The 27233-nt window shown below is 38.3% G+C and overlaps 1 protein-coding gene across 5 annotated transcripts in view; it reads left to right on the plus strand.

The window, feature by feature from the left end:
* Window positions 1-27233, plus strand: part of HEATR1 (HEAT repeat containing 1) — a 58598-nt gene that overhangs the window by 21616 nt on the left and 9749 nt on the right. For all 5 annotated transcript variants that reach the window (XM_050950362.1, XM_050950365.1, XM_050950366.1 and 2 more), the window contains 18 exons: window positions 246-443; window positions 2173-2356; window positions 3172-3320; window positions 5197-5389; window positions 5979-6151; window positions 7951-8118; window positions 10357-10599; window positions 11379-11510; window positions 12040-12146; window positions 15463-15606; window positions 16595-16713; window positions 16873-16994; window positions 19032-19160; window positions 20682-20912; window positions 22713-22839; window positions 24433-24596; window positions 25686-25732; window positions 26613-26736. In XM_050950362.1, the coding sequence (XP_050806319.1) occupies window positions 246-443; window positions 2173-2356; window positions 3172-3320; window positions 5197-5389; window positions 5979-6151; window positions 7951-8118; window positions 10357-10599; window positions 11379-11510; window positions 12040-12146; window positions 15463-15606; window positions 16595-16713; window positions 16873-16994; window positions 19032-19160; window positions 20682-20912; window positions 22713-22839; window positions 24433-24596; window positions 25686-25732; window positions 26613-26736 (2754 nt within the window). The remainder of the gene's footprint in view (window positions 1-245; window positions 444-2172; window positions 2357-3171; window positions 3321-5196; window positions 5390-5978; window positions 6152-7950; window positions 8119-10356; window positions 10600-11378; window positions 11511-12039; window positions 12147-15462; window positions 15607-16594; window positions 16714-16872; window positions 16995-19031; window positions 19161-20681; window positions 20913-22712; window positions 22840-24432; window positions 24597-25685; window positions 25733-26612; window positions 26737-27233) is intronic.

Below are 27233 nucleotides of genomic sequence, written 5' to 3' on the forward strand. Positions count from 1 at the left end.
CCTATTGCAATGGTATTTTCTGTTTTGGAGGAGGGGAGGCCAATGACTGAATTGGCCATAGAGACTGAACTCTGTCCTCTCACCAATAAAGGTGTTAATATCAGGTCATAATTAAGGTATGTTGATAAGGAACTGTAGGAAAGCTTAGAACTTCTGCTGCCTGTGCTGTGACATTGCTGGAGCAAGGACATAAAAAGAGCATATTGTGACGTCTCTTATGCTGTTGTGGGTGTTTTTTTTAATAGGTGGAAGGTCTGATACGTGTAGCTGAAAATGAATCTGACAGCGTGAGGCAGAAAGTAACTGCTCACGTAATCAGCTTTGTGCTTGTCCAGTGCTGCTGTAAATCACAAATGGAAGAAAGTTATTGGTCATTGGCACTCAGAATCTTCAGTCTTCTGGAGGGAAAAATAAGAAAACTCGAAGGCAGTCATTATGCAGAGGTAAGAATTAAGTAATTTCGTAGATGATACTCTTTTGTGAGGGTAAGGTCTTTTTCATAAGTGGAGTAGCAAGATCAGCAACGTTGGAATGGACAGAAAAATCTTGTCTCTGTTCCTTTAAAAAAAAGACACTTGTCAGCATTTTCTTAAGGCTAGTATTAAGACTTCTATGGGTTTGTTTATGTTTGTATTTTTTAGTTATTGAAGTGAATGCACAGATAGAATAAAGGAATTGTGTTCTGCAATGATTGTTACTATGTTCATAAACTCTTTCTAAAAGGCAGAAATTCAAAGTTTGAATTACTAATATTAGTTATCTGTCATCTTGTGGAAGGAAGAAAAGTTTAAATAATTGAGCACAGACGTACCTGTAGGGTCTGATTTAACTGTAATCCAAAATAAGCATCCAAAACAGTATATAAAAAGGTTTTCCTGAAAATAAATGCAATGAGGAAAAGAAGCCATAAAATCTGTTTGTAAAGTTAGGCTGGTCACTTTTTTTAACAAATAAGAGCCCTATGCCTTGGGAAGAGAGCAAGGCAATTAACAGCCTTCAAGGGATACTGTCAACTTGAAATCTAGTCAGTTCCAAAAAGAAGAAATAAAAGTAGTTTTAATCTCTCACCTGGTTCTGAGTCTCCTGTGTCAATGTTTTTTGGTTTTCTAAATCACATTTTCCTATTCTTTTAAAAAGTGTTTTTTTTCCTCTCTCCCCTTGCTTTGTGAAAGACCCACACAAGTTGGGACAATTGGCCCTGATCTCGCAAACGCTCGTGTGTGTATGTTACATTCCACACACGAGTAAGTCCCATTGAACTCAGTGTGTCTACTCAAGTAAATGAAGTTTGTTGTGTGTATGAGTATTCGGAGGAAATTGCCTGAGTGTATAGTGAAACTGTACACAAAATACTATTAATTGCACATAACAAACTTCTAAAAAAAAGAGGAATTTGTTCTTTTTATTAGTATAATTTTGTGTACTGCTTGTAACGGTAGTAATAGTAGTTATAGTACAATATAAGGTACAGATTTTCAGCCAGATATTTTTTGTGGCGCTACTCCTCTTAACAGACACGAACTCTGCCATTGGAAAACAAAGTACTAGTAAACTTCACATAGAGAAAATAGTCTTGGGACTTATTTGTTTTTGTAATTTGCTGGCATTTTAACTTTGCAGTCAGCAGCAGTCCCTTGTTTGGATAGCCAGTTGATTGGGTCAGTGCAGGCTTTCAGCATTCCTCACTGGCAACCGTTAGCTGATTACCTGTTTGGGGTTAGGAAGGAATTTTTTTTCCCCTTTTTTTGTAAAGTGTTGTACCTTTTGGTACATTATTTTATTTCCCTGAAGACATTTAGTTACAGGCAACTGCTTAAGATGGGATCCCAAATTTTATTTGTATGTTCTTGGAAATGGTATTAGAATAGCAGAAGAGACTTTGTTATCACTAGAATTCATTTTGATGACACTTGCTGCTATTTTAATGTAACTTCTGGCTGATTTGGTAGTATGGAACAGGTAATTGTGGCTCCTAATGCAAAAGCCTGCTTGCTCTTTCCCTACTCTAAGTAGTTAATTTCTGTAGTGATCTGATAATATCAAGTGCTATGCATGAGTGCTACAGTAAGTATGATCATGAAAATAAGGACAGGTGCACACAGGTAGGAAGACATTTTGTACTAACCTATAGAGTTGTGTGGGTGTGCATATAAGTTATGTTTTCATTCTCAGATGGTTCCTGCAAAATGGCCTATCGAGTCAATGCCTGGGGAGTTGGTGTCCGTCGAGTTGTTGAATAAATATGTAGAAAAGCTCAACGCTGGTCAGGCTGTTGATGTAGAAGATTCAGCCATGCTCATGCTTCTGTTGAAAAGCTTTGTTAGTGGCCTGAAGCCTCCTGTATCCTTTCTGAAAGGTGAGCTTCAGAACTCAACCCGCGAATCTTCACAGACCATGTGAAGTAAGGAAGAAAAAATTATGTTGTAGGGTTTTTTCCTGTTAAAAGTTGTTCTCAGAAACGTAGACTTTGCTTTCTAGTTATACTCTTTTGTTACACTAAACAGATTTCTAGAAATTTCCTTTCTCTAGACTTTGAAAACAGCCACATTTCTTAGATTCTTGAGCTGCAAAGTTGTTTGGGGGACTGTTTCACGGGTATGGCTATGCTGCTGGCTTGGACTGCAGAGCTGTAAAATTGCAGTGGTTCTCAAACTAAGGCTGCAGCTTGAAATCCACTGGCGGGCTGGGCCAGTTTCGTTTTCTTGCCACCTCCGCAGGTTGGCTGTTCGGCGCAGGCCGAGGGACGTGCTGGCCGCCACTTCCTACAGCTCCCATTGGCCTGGAGCAGCGAACCACAGCCAGTGGAAGCCGCGATCTGCTGAACCTGCGGACGTGGCAGGTAAACAAACTGGCCTGGCTCGCCAGGGGATTGCCCTGAACAAGCGGCAGACCTAGTTTGTCTACACCAGTGGTTCTCAATTGGGCTTTCAGCTGGAGCCCGGGCTTTGAGACCCTGCAAAGGGGGAGGCTCTGCGAGCCCAGGCTCCAACCTAAGCCCAAATGTTAACACTGCAATTTTACTGCTCTGCAAACCTGAGTCAGCTGACCTGGGATGGCCATGGCCATGGCAATGCCTTGGGTCCTTTTTCACAGGATGTACATACTCTGAAGATACTTTATACAACTAATGATGGGGATTTTTGTCTTTCTCCACTCTGCTCGTGCCCATAGGTGAAACCTGGTGGAATCCTGAAAGTTTGAATGAAAAGAGCAGAGAGTATTTACACCTGTTGTTGTGGCTGTTTGACCTCATTGTCAGTGGAGCCAGTGAGGGAGCTGATGCTCTTCAGTTCAGAGCACTGCTGAGTCTTTTATTCAAGGTATTTTGTGTGTGTTTGTTCTTAATGAATATTCTGAACTGTTTCTTTCTTAACTTGTTTTGAACCACTACATAATTTTTAAAGAAAGCTGAGAACAGTTCCAAGGGATCCTACTTAAATATCTTTTTACTTCATGGTAAAATGAAGACCGTTTAAGCACTAAAGAATGCATTTCTGAAAAAGGTTTGGTTGTGGGTTGCCAGAAGTCCATTACTATTTCTAAATATAATCTAAGAGTAAATATTATATAGTCCAATTCAGGTAATTTAACATAGCTTTTTGTGCACTAGTCTTCATTGATATAGAGCAGAAAGCATTTAATAAACATCTATAATGGTTTAAAATTTGGTCTCAAGGTCTTTTTACAGACAATTTCATTATATGGACAGTGTTTTTATAGCGATTATTATTGCCTGAATGGAGAAATGTTTAACGCTGCAAGGCAGACCTGCTTCAAACAGTCAGAGAAAGTAGATGTGCTTAACTATGTCCAGTTGTATAACTAGCTAGATAACCAGATTTCACGGGTTATATTAGGTGTTTGGTTTATTATATAACACGGTAAGAATGCATGTAGTGTGTTCAGGGGGGAAATGACCTGGGGCCCTGTCTACAGGGTGTGAGTGGGGTGCTGGGACCTGGCTGTAGGGAGCAAATCTCCTGGGCCAGGCAGCCCCTATTCCTCCCTGGCTGCAGAGCGTCCTATGAGCCAGCAGGTGCTAGGCCCAGACAGGGGGTGGTCAGTGGCCAGTCCGCATGGAAGGAGTCCAGAACATTATAGCCAGGACTTGGTGGAACCAGGTATGGGGCCACCCAAACAGTGGAGCCCCCCATGAGGAGCAGGAGCCAGGCACAGGTGGTGAAGATGAGACAGGCTCTGTGAGGGGTCATTGCCTGATCCCCTGGCCTCCCCCATTTCCTCAGTTGTCCCTATCTTCTGCTCAGCTCCCTTCTGCTCCCAACCAGGGCTTCCCCCTGCCCAGATCCTCTTTTCCACTGGGACTCAGCTTCCCCAGGGCCCCCTACCTCCACATACATCTTTTGTAGTGACCTCTGCTACTTAGCAGGTAACCTAGTCTCCCCTCTTAGTAGAATTCTAGTTGTGCCCCTGAGGATGGTGCCAAAGTGTCTTTCAGTATTTTACTCTCAAAAAAGCTGTTTGGGGTAGGGGCTGTGTTTGTACAACACTTAGCACACTGGGGCCTCAAACCTAATTGGGGCTTTGGGCACCACAATGCTAGTATTAAATAATTATAAGTTAGAACAGATCATTGGGGGAGGGATAGCTCAGTGGTTTGAGCATTGGCCTGTTAAACTGAGGGTTGTGAGTTCAGTCCTTGAGGGGGCCATTTAGGGATTTGGGGCAAAAATCTGTCTGGAGATTGGTACTGCTTTGAGCAGGGGGTTGGACTAGATGACCTTCTGAGGTCCCTTCCAACTCTGATATTCTATGATTAAATAACAAACACAGATCAAACTGAAAAGATAAGGTTCCAGTTTGTATTAAAAGTACAAGAGCTTCAGCAATCTGTCAAATGACATTGAATTCCATAGTCTCTGTAAGAAAAAGCAGGGGGAAGACATGACTCTTGAAGTCTTCAGTTGAAGTAAAATTATAGAAAGCTCTCAGGATGGCATAAAGAATGCTGCACGCAGCAAGGAGTTAACAGCTGCCAAAAAAAAGGACAGAGTACTCAAACAAGACATTAGCTTTATATTATGCCCAACACTTTTAGTCTCAATCTAAATGAAATGGATGTTTCTGTAAATACCTTTTCAAGCTATAATAGCAAGAGAAAAGGTACTTTGCATAAAAGAACGTAAAGGTGCACAGGACGAAGGAGTAACAAATATATTTAACTTCTTTATTTTAAAGGTACATTTAGAAGATTCAGAGGATCTGTTCAAATTCCTTTCAGTTTTATGGACCTATAACTATAACCTCTCAAATCAGCTCAACTACACAGTGAATGCGATGCTGCAGACTCAAGCTTTGTATATAGGGTGTGCAATGCTTACATCACAGGCTGCCGAAAAGACGAAACAGCTGGTATCAGCCTCCTCCCCAGGTACTGGGAAACCGTATACTTCTGGCTTGCTAAGTCTTATTCACATGTTAATAAAAAGTAATCTCTGTGCTCTAGATCAGATGTTAAACATTCATTTTCTTGTCATATGTTTTTTCTGTCTGCATTATGAATGCTACATTTCTTGTTGAAACCATACATTTGAATTTCCTAATGTTGTCTTTGTCAAATCATAACCATTACAGAGTTGTTTTTGTAGGTAATACTTGTGCATGCAATTGTCGAATAACCACATGCTTTTGAAATTTTGTGTCTGAGAAATCACACCGTTTTTTTAAGTGGAGCATAACACAAATTTTAAACAAGAAAAGATGCTATATAGGCTTTAGTAGTAAAATTTAAGTCCGTCATTTTTCAACAAATATAAAAATATAAGCATCTTGGTGATGAAATTTATGGCCAGATTTCGACATGGCTCATATTAAAAATAGTTACTGTATATCCCTCAAGATTTTTAAGGAAAAGAGCAGACCCTTTAAATACAAAGGAATCGGTTGGTGCTACTGTAAATAATAATGTAAGAATTCTAACTGCTCACTTTTAACAAATTTTTTTCCATTTCATTTTTTAGTGGTAACATCTTTGCTGATGAACTTGGGGAGTCCTGTGAGTGAAGTGCGAAGGGCTGCTCTTAATTGTCTTCATTCCCTGAGTGGGATAAAGGAGTCTCCATTTCATCCCATCCTTCATAATCTGATACAAAAAGCAGAGGAGATCATAACTGATCCCGTTTACGTGACCCAGGTAAGATTTTTGTTGAGGTGCATGTGAATGAAATTAATTTTCAGGGACCCATTTGGAATTCCAACTTCTCTATTGGTTAGCAGAGATAATTTTACAGATAAGGTCCTTGTCTATGCTCTCCCACCCCTATTGGTTTAGGAGACCACTCATTCTGCTTTCTTGAGTGTGAGGGAAAGAGCCATAATGGCATTTGAGAAAGTAGAAAATCTGGGGGTGAAAAAGTAAGCATCAGAATATTTGCCAGGCAAACCAGAACGCAAAAGAAATTGCAGTGGAGCTCACTTAAATACTTGAAGATTGAATAAATTTGTTTACACCACTGTTCATATAGTGAGAAATAAAGTGTGACTTGAAAATCGGCATGTGTCTATAACAGAACTATATTATTTGCCGATAGGATGTTTTGAAATACAAATTAACTTTTAAGATTTTTTAAGAGATTCTCTGAATAAATAGCCACGTTTTCATGGATAATAATTATCATATATACGCGTTCATAAGCAGAATACTTTTGGTAAAAAAGTGACACATCAAAGAGCGGGGGTCGACTTATAAACAGGTCTACACCAAAATTTGATGGTTTTAAACTCTATGGAATCACTCAATTTAATAGCCAGTACAGGGATTGGAAACCTTTGGCCTGTGGCCCACCAGGGTAAGCATCCTGGCGGGCCGGTTTGTTTACTTGCCACGTCTGCCGGTTTGGCTGATCACGAGGTTGGAGCCAAAGGTTGCCGATCCCTGAGCTAATACATTATAGTTTTGTTTACCTGCAGCGTCTGCGGGCATGGAGCCCTTCAGCTCCCTGTGGCCAGAGTTCGCTGTTCCTGCCACTTCCTGCAGCTCCCATTGGCTGGGAATGGCGAACCGCGGCCACAGGGAGCTGAGGGGTCCATACCTGCAGACGCTCCAAGTAAACAAAACGTCCTGACCTGCCAGTGGCTTACCCTGATGGGCCAGGAGCCAAAGTTTTCCAACCCCTGAAATATAGGGTCGGCTTATGAAAGAGTCATACAGTTTTTGCTGTTTTTACCTATCGATTTTGGGGGTTGGCTTATAAATGAACGGGCTAATGAACAAGTATATACAGTACTAATAAAACTGGATGTGGAAGGGAGGGCGGTGAGGCTATTGAGAAAGTTTTCATTATTGAAAAAGTTGGGTGTTCTATCCCTGTGTCATTTTCCACCGGAATCCCAGGCAATTTTGCTGGCCCATTGGGGGGAAAGACAGGCCGCAAGCCACCAACCTTCTTCATCAAAGACTGTTCCCGTTCTCCAGAGGTTGCTCTTACTTGGAGGAATAAGGCCCAGGAACTTGTCTGTTTTTTTCCCCCAGAGAGACACTTGTAAAGGGAAAAGTAGACATTGAAGCCTCTTCCCACAGTTCGCCCCGCGGATGAGGAGGATTGCAGAGAAAAGAAATCCCAACAATTTAAAAAACGCATATTGATTCTACATTATTCTTTTAAGCAGTGAATGGGGTGTTTGCTAATGTCCCCTGAACCAGCCAGATTTTGTACAGAGCAATAGATTCATAAAAGCTTCTATTTGTACAGTACACAAATTATTTGTATGTAGAGTATTCATACATTTGTCATGTAAGATGGTGTTTATTTCTGACTAAAGGAGAAAAATCAAACTAACTTAAGAAGAACTTAAAAATGAATAATATATTAAATTTACTCACGTCTGCCTCACATTGCATTCACTTTAAAATATTACAGCTTTGTGGGGCCCTTAACTTCTGTGGCAAGGACTTGTTTTTCACCCTGTTTTTTTTTTTTTTAAATCAACTAGAGTTTGGGAAGCTTGTTTGAGGAGCTGCAGACACAAAGTAAACAGAAATCCCAGCAAAAGAAACTGTTAGAAGCTTTAGAACATGTACTCGATTGTATACAAGCCCCTGGTTGTCCATCATATGTTGCAAGAAGTTTGATGAAGATTCTTCAGCAGGTCAATGGTGAGGTATGTGTGGGCTTTCTGGTTTCTACATTTATTTTATGGATAGGATGTAAGGTTTGTTGAGGATTTTTTGTTTTAATGATGGAAGTGTCTTGAAATGTAGAGAAGTCAAAAGATGTAGCTTTATTTAGCAAGAGTAACTTTGAGTTACTGCTGATTAATTTTACAGTACTTTTGGTAGACATTTGGATGATACTTAAAGTAAGATGCTATGCAAAGGTTACACATCTGCAAAATATAACACAAAGTTTATCACAGAGATTTGCATGCTCCAGCCATGAACTTTTTCTATTGTAGGACACTGCACTAGAGTCCTTAGGCAAATTTAAAGTCCTACTGACTCTAGAACAAAATCTCAAGAATGTTTTTTCTAGAAAGATTTAACCAAAAACTATAATGTAATAACAAATGCTCTGTGCATGTTCAATATTTTAAAATTAATTTGTTTTGTATGTAATTAACTCTCTTTTAAGCAGTGTATTCAGAATTCCCTTCTCTGTACTGCTGTGGAATGCATTAGTTCATTGCATTAAAACCATGGAAGCGATAGATATGATGTGAGCTTTAATACATTATAACAGGTTATCCTGTTTAAAAGAATTGTGAATGGCATACTGAGTGATTGCCATTGTTGCCAGAAACTTAGGGTTTCTCGGAGCTGTAGTAATCATAACTACTCTGAAAAACGGAGCATAGATTTATGCTGTGGCGTTGTATCCATGTCGCTCCCAGGATATTAGACAAGGTGGGTGAGGTAAATCTTTTTTTTTTTTTTTGAGTTTACACAGAGCTTTTCTTCAGGTCTGGAAGAAGAGCTCTGTGTAAGCTCAAAAGCTTCCCTCTTGCACCAACAGAAGCTATTATGTCACCCACCTTGTCTCTTTAATATCCTCGAACCAACACAGCTACCACAACATTACATAAATCCAGTCTTTCTGTTCAGTTCAAGATTTTTAGTGTCTAGCATAACTCACTCATAACTTTGCAAGACACTAAAAATCATGGACTGAACAGAGAGACTGGATATATGGCTTATTACAACAATCTGTAACCCTTTAACAGCCCCGTCTTCCAGCTGTCTTTACCTCCCTTCCTTTTCCCCCTGTTACTGGAGGGGTATTAATGGGCAAAATCCCCTGCAATGCCAAGTTCACATTGGAAAGTGCATCCTAGAGGTAAGGACATTCCCTGATACTTTTTTTTATGTATACTTACTGTCAACATTTTTTCCCCACTTTGAACTTTAGCGTCCAAAAAATGGGGACCTGCATGGACCCTTCTAAGCTTAATTCCTAGCTTAGATCTGATAACACTGCCACCAGCCAAAAATATACTGTTTGGCACACTTCCTGTTCCCCCAAAACCTTCCCTAGGGAACCCAAGACCCAAACCCCTTGGGTCTTAAAACAAGGAGAAATAAACCATCCTTTTTCCCCCCCCCAGACTTTCCCCTACCTGGGTTGCCTTGGGAAGCTATACAGATCCAAACTCCTTGGATCTTAAAACAAAGAGGAATTAACCATTCCCTTCCTCCTTTTCCCCCTACCAATCCCTGGTGAGTTCAGACCCAATCCCTTTGGGTCTTAAAACAAGGGAAAAAATTACTCAGGTTCTTAAAAAAGAAAGCTTTTAATAAAAGAACAAAAAAGTAAAAATTATCTCTGTAAAATCAGGATGTAAAATGCTTTACAGGGTATTCAGAGTCATATAGCCTAGAGGGACTCTCCTCCCACCCCCCCTTAGCCTGAGATTTAAAGTTACAGCAAACAGAGGTAAAAATTCTTCCAGCAAAAGGCACATTTACAGGTTAAGAAAACAAACAAGACTAATCTGCCTTTTCTGGCTAGTACTTACTATTTTAAAACATGAGAGACTGATTCAGAAAGATTGGCGAAAACCTGGGTGTATGTCTGGTCCCTCTTAGCCCCAAGAGCGAACAACGAACAAAACAAACAGCACAGACAAAGACTTCCCTCCACCAAGATTTGCAGGTATCTTGTCCCCCCATTGGTCCTCTGGTCAGATGTCAGCCAGGTTCACTGAGCTTCTTAACCCTTTACAGGTAGAAGAGACATTAACCCTTAACCATCTGTTTATGACACTTACATAATGCACAGTGTGATCTCAGTGATTGATATTGCACTAAAAATGAAACTGCTCTTCTGAAAATTTGTTAAAGCAACAGTTGATTTAAAAAAAACAAAAAAACCCCAACCTCTTATAAATGTTCTTCACTTGTAGATGATACTGTCTCACCTGTTGCCTGCAATAGATAGATTGCTAGAGAAAGTGCTAAAGGAACCTGAGACAGTATTGAAAGATGAAGTTGTTCTTCTGCATCTCATCCTTGGGAAATACAATGAACATTCAGCTGCCCTCTTATGCAAGGATCAGCAGAGTCTGGATTTGTTCATCAGAAGTCTGCACATTGCAAAGGAGCTTTACAGAGGAATTCCAACTTTCCAGATCACAGCGCTTGGGCAGGTAGGTGTTTCTGAACAAAGTTTTTCATATTTTTTTTAATTCAGATAGCAGATGGGAGTATTGGTGAGTGAATTCAAAAGGACTCTTTCAAAGGGCTAGCTCAGTGGTTCGAGCATTGGCCTGCTAAACCCATGGTTGTGAGTTCAATCCTTGAGGGGGCCATTTGGGGATATAGTTGAGGGATTGGTCCTGCTTTGAGCAGGGGGTTGGACTAGATGACCTCCTGAGGTCCCTTTCAACCCTGCTATTCTATGAAAGTTAGAAAACCCTAAATTCTGAATGAAACTCTTTTACATGCCAGTTTCCCAAATCCATGTAGCTCTTTGAAGTGTTTTCCAAACTGATACCTCAAAGCTCTTTGTCTTTAAAATGTTGAAAGGTAAAAGTGTTTTTTCCCTTTTATTTTTTTGTTTTTAATAAGGTAAGTATCCAGGGTTGCTCCTGGCTGCTGCTGCTGCTTCTCCATTTTATATACTTTTCACCAGCTACTGCAGCAGCTTTACCTCAAATTCTTGGTTTTTTTCAAGAAACAAAAAAAATATGTAATGTCAAGAAATAGTAGTAAGATAAGTGAGAAATATCTCTGCTTGAAATATTGTATTACAGTCACAAAAGTGGGACAATGTGTACATAAATCTGACTGACATTTGTGTGTATGAATGTAAATCATTATGTATACAGATATAAAAATAATTTAGATTTTCCCATGTTTCACATTTTGCCATTAAAAAGTGTACCTGTTTTTGGCTTCATTAAATATTTATTTTTTAACTTTGCAGATCACTAAACCATTCTTTGCTGCAGTGCCAGATGGGAAGGTGCAACAGAAGCTACTGAGAGTTATGTTTGATTTACTGTTAAATTGCAAAAACCCACTTTGTGCCCAGGCAATTAGCAGTGTTTTTAAAGGGGTAAGTTGTAAACTGTTAAGACTTAGGAATCTATTCAGAATTGTTTAAGATATTTCAGGTTAAATTGCATTCAATAATTATATTTATTGCTTATGGAATTCTTAACATGAAGTCATCAGAAGCCATATAAACCACATTAAAATGCGATTTAATATGCATTAAAATAGTATTCCTAAAAGATAAGTATCACATCTGTATGTATTCATTATGTTGTAATAATAGACTTCGGAGGAAGGAGGAACATTTCACTCTGCTTCATTTTTATTTTCTGTATGAAAAAAGTCATTTTGTCATTTTATCTAAAATCAAAAAGTGTTCCTCCAAATACATTGAGAGTAAATGAGTTAAATGCTTTAATAGTAATTTGTTTGTTGTAATACTTGCATTCTGATTGACATAAGAAATGCAGTTAGGACAGGCATTCAGAGCTATTATGATGACCGAGGCCAGATAAATACTTGGGTGTGTGGATAGATGTTTGTTGCTCATGTGTACTTAATATTTTATTTTATTTTATTTTTTGCTCTAGATTTCAGTTGATGCTAAGCAGATTAGTGTAGAGCTAGACCCTCCTGAGAAAGACAAAGCTCTGGCTACCGTTCAGCAAACTAGAAGACAGAAAATACAGCAGCAGAGGTAATGGGCATAGAGATGTAGAAGCTACAGCCTTTATCTATATACATTTAGAAAACATCACTTGTTGAGAGAATGTCATAAAATATATAGAAGGCATGGGAACTTCTTTGACTGCATCTGTAAAGAAGGAAAAAATTCCAAGGACTTCAGAGTTTAAAGCCTCCCCATATTATTTAAAAGAGGTGGCAGAGTGCTTGATACAGAAGACAGCTATCCCTACCCAACAACCTTAAAATCATATATTGAACTTGATGCGCAGAGTCAGGCCAGAGCTTATTTTTGTGTGTGTTTACTATTAACATATATGTAAAGAAAGTGCATGGGTGAGGTTTTTAATGAATATTGACAACATCTTGCTGTTCAACTAAAAAGCAATGTTTTTTTAAGTAAAAGCTTTAGTCATATTATTTTTATACCCTCACTAAGTAATTTCAGGAGAGAGAACTTTCGTTCAGTTAGTCAGTCCTTCTCTTTCTAGCTCTAAAAAGCGACAGAGTCGTGTGGAACCTTATAGACTGACAGAAGTATTGGAGCATAAGCTTTCATGGGTGAATATCCACTTTGTCAGACGCATGTCATGCATCTGACGAAGTGGATATTCATCCACAAAAACTTATGCTCTAATGCTTCTGTTAGTCTATAAGGTGCCTCAGGACTCCTTTTTTTGGTTGCTTTTTACAGATCCAGACGAACACAGCTACCCCTCTGATGATCTTTCTATCTCTGTTCATCTGTATGCAACCCCTTCACCCACTTGATTTACAGAAGTTCTTGCTCATTAAATTACTTCTTAGAGTGTGTTTATCAGAGAAAAACTTACAGAAATATATTCTGGAAGGGACCTCAAGAAGTCAATCCCAGCCTCCTGTGCTGTGCATGATCAAGTAAACCTAGACCATCAATGACCAGTGTTTGTCTAAAGTGTTCTTAAAAACCTCCAGTGACGGAGATTCCACAACCTCCCTTAAAAACCTATTCCAGAGCTTGATTACTTTATAGTTGGAAAGTTCTTCCTAATAGCTAACTTGAATCTCCCCTACTGCAGATTGTCCATTACTACATGTCCTACCTTAAGTGGATATGGAGAACAGTTGATCACCATCCTCTTTATAACAGTCCTTAACATGTTTGAAGACTGTTATCAAGTCCCCCCTCAGTCTTTTAATAGATTGTTTAATAATTTGTTCCAGTATCTTTCCAGGTAGCTAAGTTAGGCCGACAGGTCTATAATTCCCCTGGGTCCTCTTTGCTCCCCCTTTTAAAGATAGGTACTGTGTTTGCATTTCTCCAGTCTTCTGGGACCTCCATCTGTCCCCCAAGATTTTTCAAAGATAATGGCTAACAGTCCTAAAATTGCATCATTTAGTTCCTAAAGTACCCTAGATGAATTTCATCTGACCCTGTCAAATTGAATACTTCTAATTTTATCTAAATATTATTTCACCTGTTCTTCCCCTATTTTGTCTTATGTTCCTTCTCCCTTGTTAATATTAATTGTGTTGCATATCTGGTTACCTGTAAACTTTTTAGTGAAGACTGAAAGAAAATAGGCATTGAACATCTCAGCTTTCTTGATGTCAGCTGTTATTAGCTCTCCTTCCCTTCCAAGTAGAGAACCTACACTTTCCTTCATCTTTCTCTTGTTTGTAATGTTTTAAAGATCCTATTATTGCTTTCTGTGTCCTTTACTAGGTCTAACTCACTACGTGCCTTAATCTTCCTAATTTTGTACCTACTTGCTTGTGCTAGTCTTTGTCCTTTTCCTTTGCAATTTGTCCATGTTTCTACTTTTTGTAGGATTCCTCTGATATTCAGGTCATTAAAGAATGCTTGATGGAGCCATATTGGCCTCTTACTATTCTTCCTATCTCTTCTTTGCATTGGGTAGTTTGCGGTTGTTGTCTTTAATACTGTCTCCTTGAGAAACTGCCAGCTCTCCTGAACCTTTTTTTTTCCCTTAGATTTTCTTCCCATGGAACTTTATCTGCCAGTTCTGAATTTGTTTAAGTCTTCTGTTTTGAAGTCCATTGTCTTTTTTTCATTTTATTGCTCTCTCTCTTTCCTTGGAATCATGAAATCATCATTTAATGATCACTTTCACCCAAATTGCCTGCTGTCTTCAAATTTGCTACCAATTCTTCCCTGTTCATCAGAATCAAGTCTAAAATGGATGTCCCTCTGGTTACTGTTTCCACTTTCTGGAACAAACAGTTGTCCCCAGTACATTCCAAGAACTTATTGGAAATTTTGTGTTTTGCCATATTACTTTTTCAAGAGCTGTCTGAGTGAAGAGCCCCATTGCTACCAGATCTTGTGTTTTGGATACTCTAGAAGTGACTCATCCCCACATCCTCCAGATTTGTGGTCTATAGTAGGCCCCTACCATGGTGTCATTCCTATTTTTTTTAACCTCTTTTATTTTTACCCGGAGACTTTCAACTGGTCTACCTCCCACCTCCTTCTGAACCTTAGAGCAAGTGTATATATTCTTGATGTATTATGCAACACCTCCCTTTTTACCCTGACTGTCCTTCCTGAACGGGCTACACCTCTCTGTACTAGTATTCCAGTCATGAGAGTTATCCCAGCGTGTCTCAGTGATGCCAGTTAAGTCATAATTTAGGTTGTGCATGAAGGCTTCCAGTTCTTCCTGTTTGTTCTCCATACCTCTTGCATTTGTGAGTAGACATCTAAAATGCTGAGCAGATTCTCCCACCGATTTTCCTCTCGTCACTTCTGTAATCTTGCTGTAATTGTCTATCTCCTTCCCCTGCCCCCAAATATCTAGTTTGCTGCTAAAGTTACCTTCTTTTATATTTATCTGTGGGCTTTTTTCACCAACCCCTTTGAACTTGGTTTAAAGCCTTCCTTACTAAGTTGGGGAGTCAGTGCATGAAGATGCCCTTCCCCTTCTTGTTCAGGTGGACCAAGTTCAGTCAGTGCCTAGCCAGCCAGTAGTTAAAATGAGACTATTGTCTGTTAGCTGGATGCCGAGCAGGTCAGCATTGAGACAACTGACTGACTAATAACAGAAAAATGATTTCAGCCACAGGAACCCATCTCGAATTATAGGGTTGTGTTTGGGAATGTGTCTGTGCAGTAGGCACACTGTATTTTAACTTTTTTTTTTTTTTACACAATTGGATCTGTTTTTCTTTTGATATATCCTGAGATTCTATTTCCATTGGAAAGGCCACGCAAAACCTTTGCAATCTGAACCCAAGCTGTGATGGTTTGTTTTCCAACAGCGAACTGTGCTCAATTCATTTACTTTGAATGAATATATCTTGATTTTCTTGAGTTCTAATCTTTTTAGAAAACCCCAAGTTCCAGAATCAGTACCTGAAATAAGCAGTGTGAACTGGCAGAGAGTTACACTCATCCTGGAATTACTGCAGCACAAGAAGAAGGTCAAGCGTCCTCAGGTGCTAGTACCTGCACTTTTTAATCTGCTGGCCAGGTAATGACACATCATTAAAAATTAATAAGAAACATCAGTCATTTCCTGTTCTCTCCTCACTAATAGGGGAGGTAAAACATTAGAGTGTGGGCTAATACCTAAACATTGTGGGAGCAACATATCGGTGCACCCTTTGTTTTAACTCCTTTAGTCAGGAGAGCAGGACACAGGGCTGCTGTCAATATTTTACACTGAATGGTACGGTGGGCCTTTGAGAGTGGTACAACATACACAGCTTACCAGACATGTGCTTTATTTCTATATTAAGAAGCTTGGGACTGCAGCAGTTTCCCTAAATTCTGATTTTCTGTATGGTCATGCAGACCTCTGCTGGTAGTGGTGGTGATAACACTGACCTTGTGGTTCCTAATTCAGGGCTGCTAAAGGATGATTTACAGAAAGTAGTAATATTGCCCTTTTTAAAGCAGCCTAATTAAATTACTGCTATTCCTCTCTCGCTCCATTTCTGGATGTTTACTGTTTTTTACATATACCTCTCCCAATCCCCCTAAGAAGCACTCAAAGCTAGATGTTACTCAGACGTGATATCGTGGCAGGAAGAGCCTTGCTGAATTGCCTGTCTGCCTCCTTGGGACCTAGTCTGTGAAAATTAAAGCCCTAAATTTCCCTTTATTTTGTAACATAAACTTTTAACAGATTTGGTGATTAGTTTTCAAACCTTCAGATTTACCTTTTACAGTCAAGGGAAGATGGATGTTTCAAAAGGAAGTGGGTGATTCAGTGACACTAAGTGTTCAAATGACATTTCAGTGCACAACAGTGATTATTTTCTGAGGTAAAATAATCTGAGATAAAATAAGAAAATTCTCCGCATACTATGTAAGATTAGTGATTGTTTTTATGGAAGTCTCTTTGTTTTAACATATCTCTGGTTTGAATTTTTAAGATGTGACTAGTCCACTAATTTATCTGAAATTTATTTTTCATCCTTCCACTTCCTTCCCCTGACTGCCTCCTGAATCTTCAGATGCCTGGAAACCTCAACAACAGAACAGGAAAATATGGAATATACAAAGCAGCTAATCCTAAGCTGTTTGCTAAACATCTGTCAGAAACTGTCCCCAGATGGCAGCAGGATCCAGTCAGGTAAAAATTACAGCTTCCAGTTCTGAGCATGAAAACTTTCCCTAGCTTTTGTACATTATCTGCTTTTTAGGATTGAAATAGTATGTCTGTTTGTTTATTCTTAACATTGGTGATCTTTTTAAAAAAGTACTAAGCACTATTTTTCCCCCCCCTCTGCAGATATCCTTGATAAAGAGAAATTCAATGTGGAGCTGGTAGTTCAGTGTGTCAGGGTATCAGAAATGCCTCAGACACATCACCACGCGCTGCTACTGCTTGGTACTGCTGCTGGCTTGTTCCCTGTAAGTTGTGTGAGAAGTTTACTAACAACTCTTCTCCCACGATAGCTCATGCTCCAAAACGTCTGTTAGTCTATAAGGTGCCACAGGATTCTTTGCTGCTTTTACAGATCCAGACTAACACGGCTACCCCTCTGATACTTAACTCTTCTCTTTTGTCTCTGATTTTAAGAGAGGGGAAGACAGAAAGCTTAAAGATACAGAGGACTTCAGGAGAGAAAACTACTCCTGAAAGAAATGGGACAAAAGTAGATGTCCCTTAAATTCTTTTGAAGAGATTCCCACTCCCATTTTTTATTTAAAAACAGAAAGATACTTTGTCTTGGTGGTGTTAATCACTAATTATCAAGGTTGTCTTATCCCTCCCACAGAAAATCCCATGGGGAATGGAAAACTTATTACAAAAGGGCAATATGGTTCATCAAGACATTATCCCCCTCAGGTTAAATGACTCACCCTCCATTCTGTTGTGTTCATGGCCTTTTGCACCTCCTTTTCTTCTTTCTCCTCTCCATGCTATGCAGCATAGGGGGGCTTCTGGCCCAGATATGACAGTGAAAGGTATTTTTAATGGTTTTTATCTCATGCAACAGTGTAATGATTTTATTTAATAATGTTTTAAGTCTTTGAAACTGCTTCTGATTAGTTCTTCTGTGAGCTGAAATTTGCATATGTAACCATTGTTAAAATAAGTTCACAAGTGGTGTTAAAGTGTATCACTATATAAAGGCATATATTTGTTCAGTCTTTCAGTTGAGAAGTTGAAAAAGAAAGTGCTCCTCTCCATGATTAAACTGAAATGTATTAGACAGGTAGTTTTTAATTGCTTTATGGGAACCCAGTATATGACATGAAAATAATTTTCCATCCTTCTTTAATACTGGGTCACTGACTGGTTTTTGTTTTTTAAATAAAGTAAATATTTGCCTGGAATATTAAATATCTTTCTAAACATAGCCTATTTTTTCTGCTTGCTAAGCCTGGATGGGAAATCTGTTCACAGCTGCTTTCATTGTGCTCTTATAAAACCTATGACACACAGGTTTTATCAAGATGGTGCCACCAGCAGTACTCAAAGAATTGTCAGAAGTTACCTTTAGAGCTTTCATAGCACTAGGCTATGTTAAACTGAAAAGTTTCAAATTGAACTTATGTATGTTCACATTGTGGTTGTGAGGTAGCCTAAAGAAGTCAGAAAACTAAAATTTAAAGCAGCTGCTTTATCATAGAATATCAGGGTTGGAAGGGACCTCAGGAAGTCATCTAGTCCAACTCCCTGCTCAAAGCAGGACCAATCCCCAGACAGATTTTTGCCCCAGATCCCTAAATGGCCCCCTCAAGGATTGAACTCACAACCCTGGGTTTAGCAGGCCAATGCTCAAACCACTGAGCTATACCTCCCCCCCCTTTATCGTTACCTCACATTGTGTCATCTTTCATATTGCAGGTATTTGAAAGATAAAAGGGCAGTTAGGTGTCCAACTTCCATTGAGAGTCAATGGGAGTTGTGTACCTAATTGGCATTTGTGTCTTTGAAAACCTACTCATAGGTGATTTTGTATACAGCAGTACTGCATTATCTGGATATAAGAGCACAACAGACTTAGCCTTAACTCTTAAATTCTTTCTTTACCAATTTACTTAGATTTTTGTTTTGATGTTTCAATATTATATGCCCTTCAGCATAGTTGCTCTCTGTAACTTCAAGGGACACCGTCAACTTGAAATCTAGTCAGTTAAAAAAAAAATCTGTGAATAAAGGATTGTTTTCTCTAATTTCTTTCAGTTATAATAAACTTATAGGTATCTATATATAGATATAGTATATATCTGTCTATCTCTGTATATATAGAGAGATAGATATATTCATATTCCAGATAAAGAAAGGGTCAAAAAGCCTTAAAGTTTATTGAGAGGCAGGGAGGGAGAATGTAGAAGAACAAAACCAGAAACACCTACAGACTCTTACAGAAATTAGTAGCTTTAGTATCTAAAACTGAAAACACTAACCTTGAGTTTTTTGGGGGCTTTGTTTTTCAGGACAAAGTTCTCCATAACATCATGCCCATTTTTACGTTCATGGGGGCAAACGTCATGCGTCTAGATGATACTTATAGTTTCCAAATAATTAATAAGACGGTGAAGATGGTTATTCCTGCTCTTATACAGGTGAGATTTGTTTTCTTTCATTAGAAGAAGGCTCTGAACAGTATTTTGGGTGTGAGTTTTTTGTTTTTTTTTGTTTCTAGGGCACTAGTAAATAATTTATAGCATGTTCTTTGAGATTTTTATAGCATGTTCCTTGAGATTTCTACTGGGTATGACAGACATGACCAGCCCTAAGGTCCAATGAAAACTACTATTGAAAAAGTATCCTCCTTATCCAGGGGAGTGGAAATGGATTTTACAGAAGGTGGAACAAAAGTGATGACTTACATAGTTAGTCTGGAGCATGTTTTTGGTGTACAGGTCTTAGTGACATACTTAAAAGCCTAGTAAGGATTTGATTAAAACACCATATGTTATCAGATTGTATGACTGAATGGGGCTTGAAATGTTTAAAAATTTTTTTTTCTAACTTATCAAAGAAATATTAGGAGTATCAAATCTGGCCTTCACTGGTTTTGTTGGACTCATTGGAGATCACAGATGTACTATAGTACTTATTTATGGGAATGGGAATGTCATTTCTTTTCTTCTAACTCTATTTCTGGCCGTTTGAGCTAAATGAATATAAACCCAAAACTAACACACACACAGTTTGAAAAAGACTTAATAAAAACACTTTCCCTGAATCTGCTTTCACTTAGCAGTGTCCCTAACACACTCCAATCATCCATGGGTTTTCAAGAAAAACATGGTGGGTGAGATCTGAATTTCTAATGTAAACACAAGTAGGAAGAAAATCTCTGGTTGGAAAACCTTTCAGATCCCCTTTATACACCATAAAGAAACAAAAAAGAGAAAAACCCCATTGTACTTTCTCTGCATGTCACTTTTAGAGAGATGAAGCTGTTCTCCAGTACGTTTTGAAAAGTAACTTTTAATTACTGAATAATGGAGCCATTACCAAATGTGAAAACAAATTTATGTAAGCATATATGTGTATATATAATTATTACATATAGATAGTGGTCTGTTAGTGAGCTGATATTCTCAGGTCTTACCAAAATTGTTTTTATTAAAGTGTAAAATTTGAGGAAAGAATTGAAATGCACGTTGAGGGTGAGATTTTCAAAAGGCTCAGCATTGGTCTTCCTTGAAAATCTCCTTTTGACTTCATGGGAGTAAATTTATACTGTTGCTGAGTAACTTTCAAAGTCCCAGTCAATTTGAGAGCGTTTTAATAAAATCCTTTCCTAAAACTCAAAGAGAATTCGATGACTGAAAATTGTTTAGAAAAACATCCAATCTTTTGTTAGCCCCACTTTGCACTGGTGCAGCACATCTACATTAAGGGGGCTCACAGTTATGGCAGTGCAGACTTTTGTAATATCAACAAGCCTTACATTTTTGCAAGATGAAGCCTTTAGATGTTTATCTTGTGATTGTAATGTTTGGCAGTGGTCTTGCTTTGATTTATGTGCCTCGCAAGAACAGTTCCTACCTCTTTCTCTGTGCATATAAAATCCTCATTAGATTGTGCCTGTTTAGGATAATTTGTTGAACTCCCTAACCTGTTGTTTGTAGGCTGAAGGATGTGGCTCTCCAGAGGCTGCACAGAGTGTGGAGGAGGTAGTTATTAAAATCATACACGTGTTCGTGGATGCCTTGCCTCATGTGCCGGAGCACAGACGCCTGCCCATCCTGGCTCAGCTGATTGATACGCTGGGAGGGGAAAGATTCCTCTGGGTTCTTTTGGTGCTCCTGTTTGAACAGCATGTGACCAAAACAGTGACTGCAGCAACCAATGGAGAAAAGGTTAGAACCCTGAGAGGTGAACTCTTTTTTTTTTTAACTGTAAAAATGTCCAAACTGAAAACAACAGCATGTTTTCGATGTAAGTGGTGGTGTAGCCGTGTTGGTGCCAGGATATTATAGAGACAAGGTGGGTGAGATAATATCTTTTATTGGACCATCTTCTGTTGGTGAGAGACAGATAATCTTTCGAGTTTACAGTAAACTTGAAAGTTTGTCTCTTTCACCAACAGAAATTGGTCCAATAAAAGATATTACGTCACCCACCTTGTGTCTCTAGTATGTATTCCATTCAGTTGTGAGATGAGGCTCTTGACTACTCTACAAAAATTACCATCTGTGAAAGCACTGTTGCTGCCAAAACATGAGGATAATGTTTATTATGTGTATTGTAGTAAAACTGAGGAGCCCCAATCATAGACCAACCCATTGTGCTAGGTGTCGTACAGATGTACCAAAAAGGCAGTCCCTGCCCCCAAATTGCTTACAGTCTAAGTAATTATGTGTTAAAACATTTTTTCCTTGCCTGTGTGTCTTACTGAAATGAGATTCTCTGGTGTGGATTTTATTCTTCCACATAGGCAGGAATAAACCATATTATATCACAGAAATTTGTGTTTTTGTAGTGTAGCCAGGATCTTCATGGAAATTGTTAAAGGGAGACTGTTAGAATAGTTTAGGCTCAAAATTCAGGATGTGCTTATTTTTATTTTTTCAAAGGAGGTGATTACATTTTTTTATAAATGGAGGTTTTTCAATTCACAGTCGCCAACCATGTTGTGAACCCAAACGCAACAGCACTTTGCTGTTGCAGGGTATCTAGAAAGTGAAATAGATCAGTCCAGTTTCTTTGTCCAGGCTGAGTGACATACTGAAGTTATTCAAACAGCATTCATGGGGAAAAGTTAGATTATAACTTTCAGTTTTAATTATCTCATACAACGTTAATAGCACAGCTATTGTAATATTTCATAACCTATTGGGCCAAATTCAGCTCTGCCTAGGTTGCTGTGCCTGTGGTACTCCAGTCTTTGGCTCACTTGGGCCCATATTTTTTGCTTTGTTTGTTTTAAAGACCAAGTTAGGCTTTTGAGGAGTTTTTTTTTTGCTTTTGTGCAAAAATTAGCAAATACAATAAAGTTCCTAGTGACTACTTTTCTGATGCATTTAGACGTTAATTCTGATATTCAGTACATGGTACCTGTCAAAAATCGGAAAAGGTTTAGTCTGTGCTGTAAAAATCATCTTATTTTTGCTCTTGTTTAGCTGATATTTTTTGAGGTTCTATGCTCATGTGCCAGTTTTGGCCATCTCTATGGGATGGAAAAATCAAATCTAATAATGTCCCCTTTTAATCTTTGGCTCTAGAAATATAGTAGTTTTCTCTTTGGGTTTAAAGACAGATGACAACAAACACCCTACCAAAGTGACTGATGCAGTAGCAAAAAATTTGTTTTTTCTACCTCAAATAATTTTTTCAGGTGAACGCTAACTAGGTTAGAGAATTTTTAGTGGAATATTGTGGAGCGTTTCACTGTTGATCAGCTGGATTTGAAATAGTGAAGTTAGTGGTGAGCCATAGTCATTACCACAGTACGGCGTTTCAATAGTCTTTAGTATGTGGAATGAGCTGTTGATCTCTGTCCATTTACAGGGGACATAAGTCCACCAACACATCTTGCTGCTGCTATCATATCAAGCAACATTCCCTAGCAACGTGCATTCATACACATTCAGCAACAAATGTTTTTTCTCTGATTTTTAGTTCTTGAAATAAATATTTTCTCTTTAATCCCTAAACAGGATGCTGTTTTGGAAACAGACATTGAATTTTGGATTTCTGTTTGTTGTGCGTTTAGTGTTCAACATCAATTCCAGAGCTTGATGAAAATAATCCAGTACTTAACAAAATTGCCAGAGAACAAAGAAGGTAACCACAAAACAGACTTGCTCTGCAGAACCAACAGATGCTTGTGAACCTTAATGTTACTTCTGTTCAAGGTTTTGGGCTGCAGGATTACCTTAATTGCATCTCTCTCCCTCTTATTCAGTTAGAACTACAGTTGAGAAGTATGTACCTTTTTTGTGCCAAAAAAATTCATTTCAGAATACTTTGAATTAGCATTCAAATAGAACTTTTCATTAATAGAATACAGTAAAATTCTCCAAAGTAGTTTAGTTTAAAATAAAAAGGGACCACCCATAATAATTAGTGTATAGAACATAGCATGTATAACGGGTGGGCAACCTCTGGCACGCGTGCCAAAGGCGACACGCGAGCTGATTTTCAGTGGCACTCACACTGCCCGGGTCCTGGCCACCGGTCTTGGGGGGGGCTTTGCATATTAATTTAATTTTAAATGAAGCTTCTTAAACATTTTAAAAACCTTATTTACTTTACATACAACAATAGTTTAGTTATATATTATAGACTTATAGAAAGAGACCTTCTGAAAACATTAAAATGTATTACTGGCACGCGAAACCTTAAATTAGAGTGAATAAATGAAGACTCGGCACACCACTTCTGAAAGGTTGCTGACCCCTGAGGTATAATATAGCATATGCTTGTTTTATAAGGCTGTTCTTTAAAGCAAAAAAAAAAAAAAAAAATACAGGGACTTAACTCAAAATTTTAATGGATTTTTTTAAAGTGCAGGTTTCTGGTGGAGGCACCCATTGTACAGTATGTTTTGATACTTAAAGGAAAAAAAATCCATTTTTTAAGTGTTATAAGGAGTTTCCCTTCCTTGATGTTGATGTTGATGTTTACGTGACTCTTTTCAGCAAAGGGAGACTGGACAGGCCTGATAGCAACATCTCCAAATATGCTCAGTCTAGAATTTTGTGACCCAGCCCCCTCTGCCTCCTTGGCGCCATCCTATTTGTGGCCCATTTCCCATATAGCTTTTTCAGAAGACACAAAAGAAAGGAGAAGATATATACAATTTACAATACAGAAAGAATCAGACAAAATCTTAATATTTGTATTAGAAGTTAATGAAATGGAGACATGTTTACCTCTCCTGTATTTTAGTGTCTTGCTTCTGACTTAATACAGAGATGATTCTGGGACTTTTGCAAAATGAATAGGGCTAGCTGACTGGAGTTCAGAACAGTGCTCCTGCTATTCTGCTTGAGCTCTTGGCTTGCCTATTGTTTAAAATCACTGTGATGATGAAAAAATTAACATAATGGAGAGAGGAAACTGATGACTTTCAGATGGCATTTTGTAGGAGAATATATTGAAAACTATAGAAGACTCTTTTGAGCCTGATCCTTCCATTCTTGCACAAGCAAAATTCCTATTGAAGTTAGTGGGGATTTTGCCATTGTGAGGACTGTAGGATTGGACCCTAAATCTCAGTTACCCAAGTTTACTTCAACTACTAAACAATGCAGCAATTATTTGCCCTTTAATTGTTACAACATTTTATTTCAGTTTTAGTAATTGGCAATCAAAAGCTTTTTTCTTAGTTATGGCTGAAAAAATAATTTTTTGGAGTGGGGAATGTTTTATCAGATGATCCTGGACCGAAAAAATTAACACGCAAGACGAAAACACAAGATGAAGAAGTGCAGCTTTTTAATGTGGAATCTCACTCAGGCAAACAACTGCGACATTTTAAATTTTTATCTGTCTCCTTCATGGCACAGCTTTTGGCTTCTCAAAGTTTTGTGGAAAAGGTAATGTAGATTTTTTTTGTCAAGTGGTTTGGTTTTCTTTTCATTCTGAGCACATCTGTTCTTTTAGCTTTCTGAAGTATATTTGGCAGCTGACTGGCTTTTACACAGTTCTGAAGCCTTTTTGCAATTTGTTGTTAGTAAAAGTTTGGGGGGGACTTTTGGGGGGTTTCTCTTTTTCCTTTCCAGTTCTCTTACAAAGAGACTTAGCCTGCATGATTGAACATTAGGTAAAAGACAGGGTAAATCCTGGCCACAGTGAAGTCAGTGGCAAATAGCCTGAATAACTGATTGATATCACATTATCTGGATTCACCAGATTCCAGCATTATAACTCCAAAGTACCTTTTGTTTTTTGGTTTGGAATTATATATTGTAAGGTATCTTTTGAGTTATAGTGTTGGAATTTTGTGAATTCATATAGTGTTGGGATTTGGTAAAACTATAAGTCAGGTGAAAAATTATACTGGGTGGCTTAGCAGAGAACTGAGGAGTTAAGACATTTTTCACTTATATGTCACTGATTCAAATCCAGCCCTAGTTTGTAGCATTTTTCAATCGATCTGACTACAGTTTGGTGGCTTACGTGAAATGTGTCAGTGGTCTGTCTCTTTCTAGTGGATAAGTGTCCGATCACAAATCCGCCTTTGCAATTGGTATTAGTAGGCTGGGCACTTTGACTGGTAGTCTCAGCAGAGAGGCCAAGGCCTGAAAGGCCATGGAAACTCAACTCCTCTTTTTTAGAGGTGACCCCTCCATCTCAGGTTTGAAACATATTGATAGAATAGTATGAGGCAAGCTTGCACTGCAGATGCCAATCCTGTGCTTTCCATGAGGACTTCAGTTAACTGAGGCGGTTATCCAGTGTCATTCATCAGCAATAAATGTACTATAAAAATGTTACAACAATCTTTAGCTGAGTTTCTTGGAGTTCATCCTGTCATTAATTTTTTTTTTTTTTCTGGCTAAATTACAGCTGTGGAAAAATTGTACTTGAAATGTTAACATATCCTTCATGGAAGCAATTCCAGTGTGTTACTGTAATACAGTTCTAATAGCTGTTTGGTTTTTTTTGTTTTTGTCGTTAATCAGATAGTCAAATGTGATGGAGCTGAAGAGCTACAGGAGCTGGAGCAGAGGTACACCAAAAAAGAAAAAATCCCTCTAAATATCTTATGTTAGTTACAAGTTAAGGATGTTGCTAAGTGGGATCTCTTCATAGTGTTTGAAAAAATATTTGGGGAGAATAAATACAAAAAGGATTTTCTTTAATGTTTCTCTCTAGTGAAACACCAAGCAGGTTGTTTTTCAGTTGGTTTAACTGTCTGATTTTTGGTTTTGTTTATTCTTGACAAGTGAAGTGCTTTTTTGAAAAATTAATTCTGTCTGCTTTGCGTGACTCCATGTATTTACTTTATTGTATTGACTTCATGTGTTTACATGAGCATGTAGCTGCCATGATAAGAGGGTCTCTAAAAATTTGAAATTATATCTGAAATTCTTCTATCCAAAACACTTGTTGCTCCTTCACTCCCAGAAAAAAATCCCTTATCGATGAAAGCCCTGTTGTCAGAATAAGAGTATTACCGTCATCACAGATGTAATTTAAAACAGCCGAATGTAGTAGATGTTCCAGTGCAGCAAAATTTAGGTTTTTTGAGGGAGGTGTAACTTGCATGGGAGGACAGTAAGTAAAGAAGGGATGTATGGCACAAGTGAAGTGCTGCACCTCTTACCTGGTTCCAGGCTTTCATACATTTCCTGAGGTTTTAGGCAGAATTATTATTCTTTGGAAATGATGATAAATGGGTGGAGGACTAGATGGACTCCTTTTAATATGTGTGCTCAACTTGAACCATTTCCTCGCCATTTTTTGTATTTTAATATCTAGATCTAACGTAAATAGTTTTCTCTACTGGGCATTTTGTTAACCCTCATTATTATCTGTGAAATTTCCTGCCCTCCAGGAATAAAATCACTTTGTAAATGTTACTCATTAAAAGATGTTTCTCCATCTAGATTATTAGAAGAAGTTCTTTGCTATATAAATGTTGTGGCACACTCAGTGGAAGGAAATGCAGACAAACCAACTGCAAAGTTTTGGAGGGCTCTGCTCAATAAGTCTTACGATATGCTAGATAAAGTAAGTTTTCATTACTCCACTTGCTGGCTTTGCTTTTCCTTCCTTCCTTTTTCTTTTTTTTCTTTCTTTCTTTTTTTTTAAATCATGATTATAACATTTGTTACATTTTATTTTTTGTGGGAGAAGGTGGGTGAGGTAATATCTTTGTTGGACCAACTTCTGTTGGTGAGAGAGACAAGCTTTCGAGCTTACACAGAGCTCTTCTTCAGGTCTGTACGCTTGAAAGCTTGTCTCTCTCACCAACAGAAGTTGGCCCAATAAAAGATAATACCTCATCCACCTTGTCTTGCAGATATCCTGGGACCATCATGACTACAACAGTACACTGCATATATTTTATTTTTGGATTTGTATAAGGTTTTTTTGTTGGTGGTTTAATGTTACATAATTCATTAGTAATCTTTACCAACCAATTTGGGACCTGATGCATTGTTACTTTTAATTTTCTAGTGGCAGTGGTATTATTAGGCAGAGCAAACACAGTGAAGTAAACTCGG

Source organism: Gopherus flavomarginatus, chromosome 4 (genome assembly GCF_025201925.1).
Source record: "Gopherus flavomarginatus isolate rGopFla2 chromosome 4, rGopFla2.mat.asm, whole genome shotgun sequence".
NCBI classification, from domain to species: domain Eukaryota; kingdom Metazoa; phylum Chordata; order Testudines; family Testudinidae; genus Gopherus; species Gopherus flavomarginatus.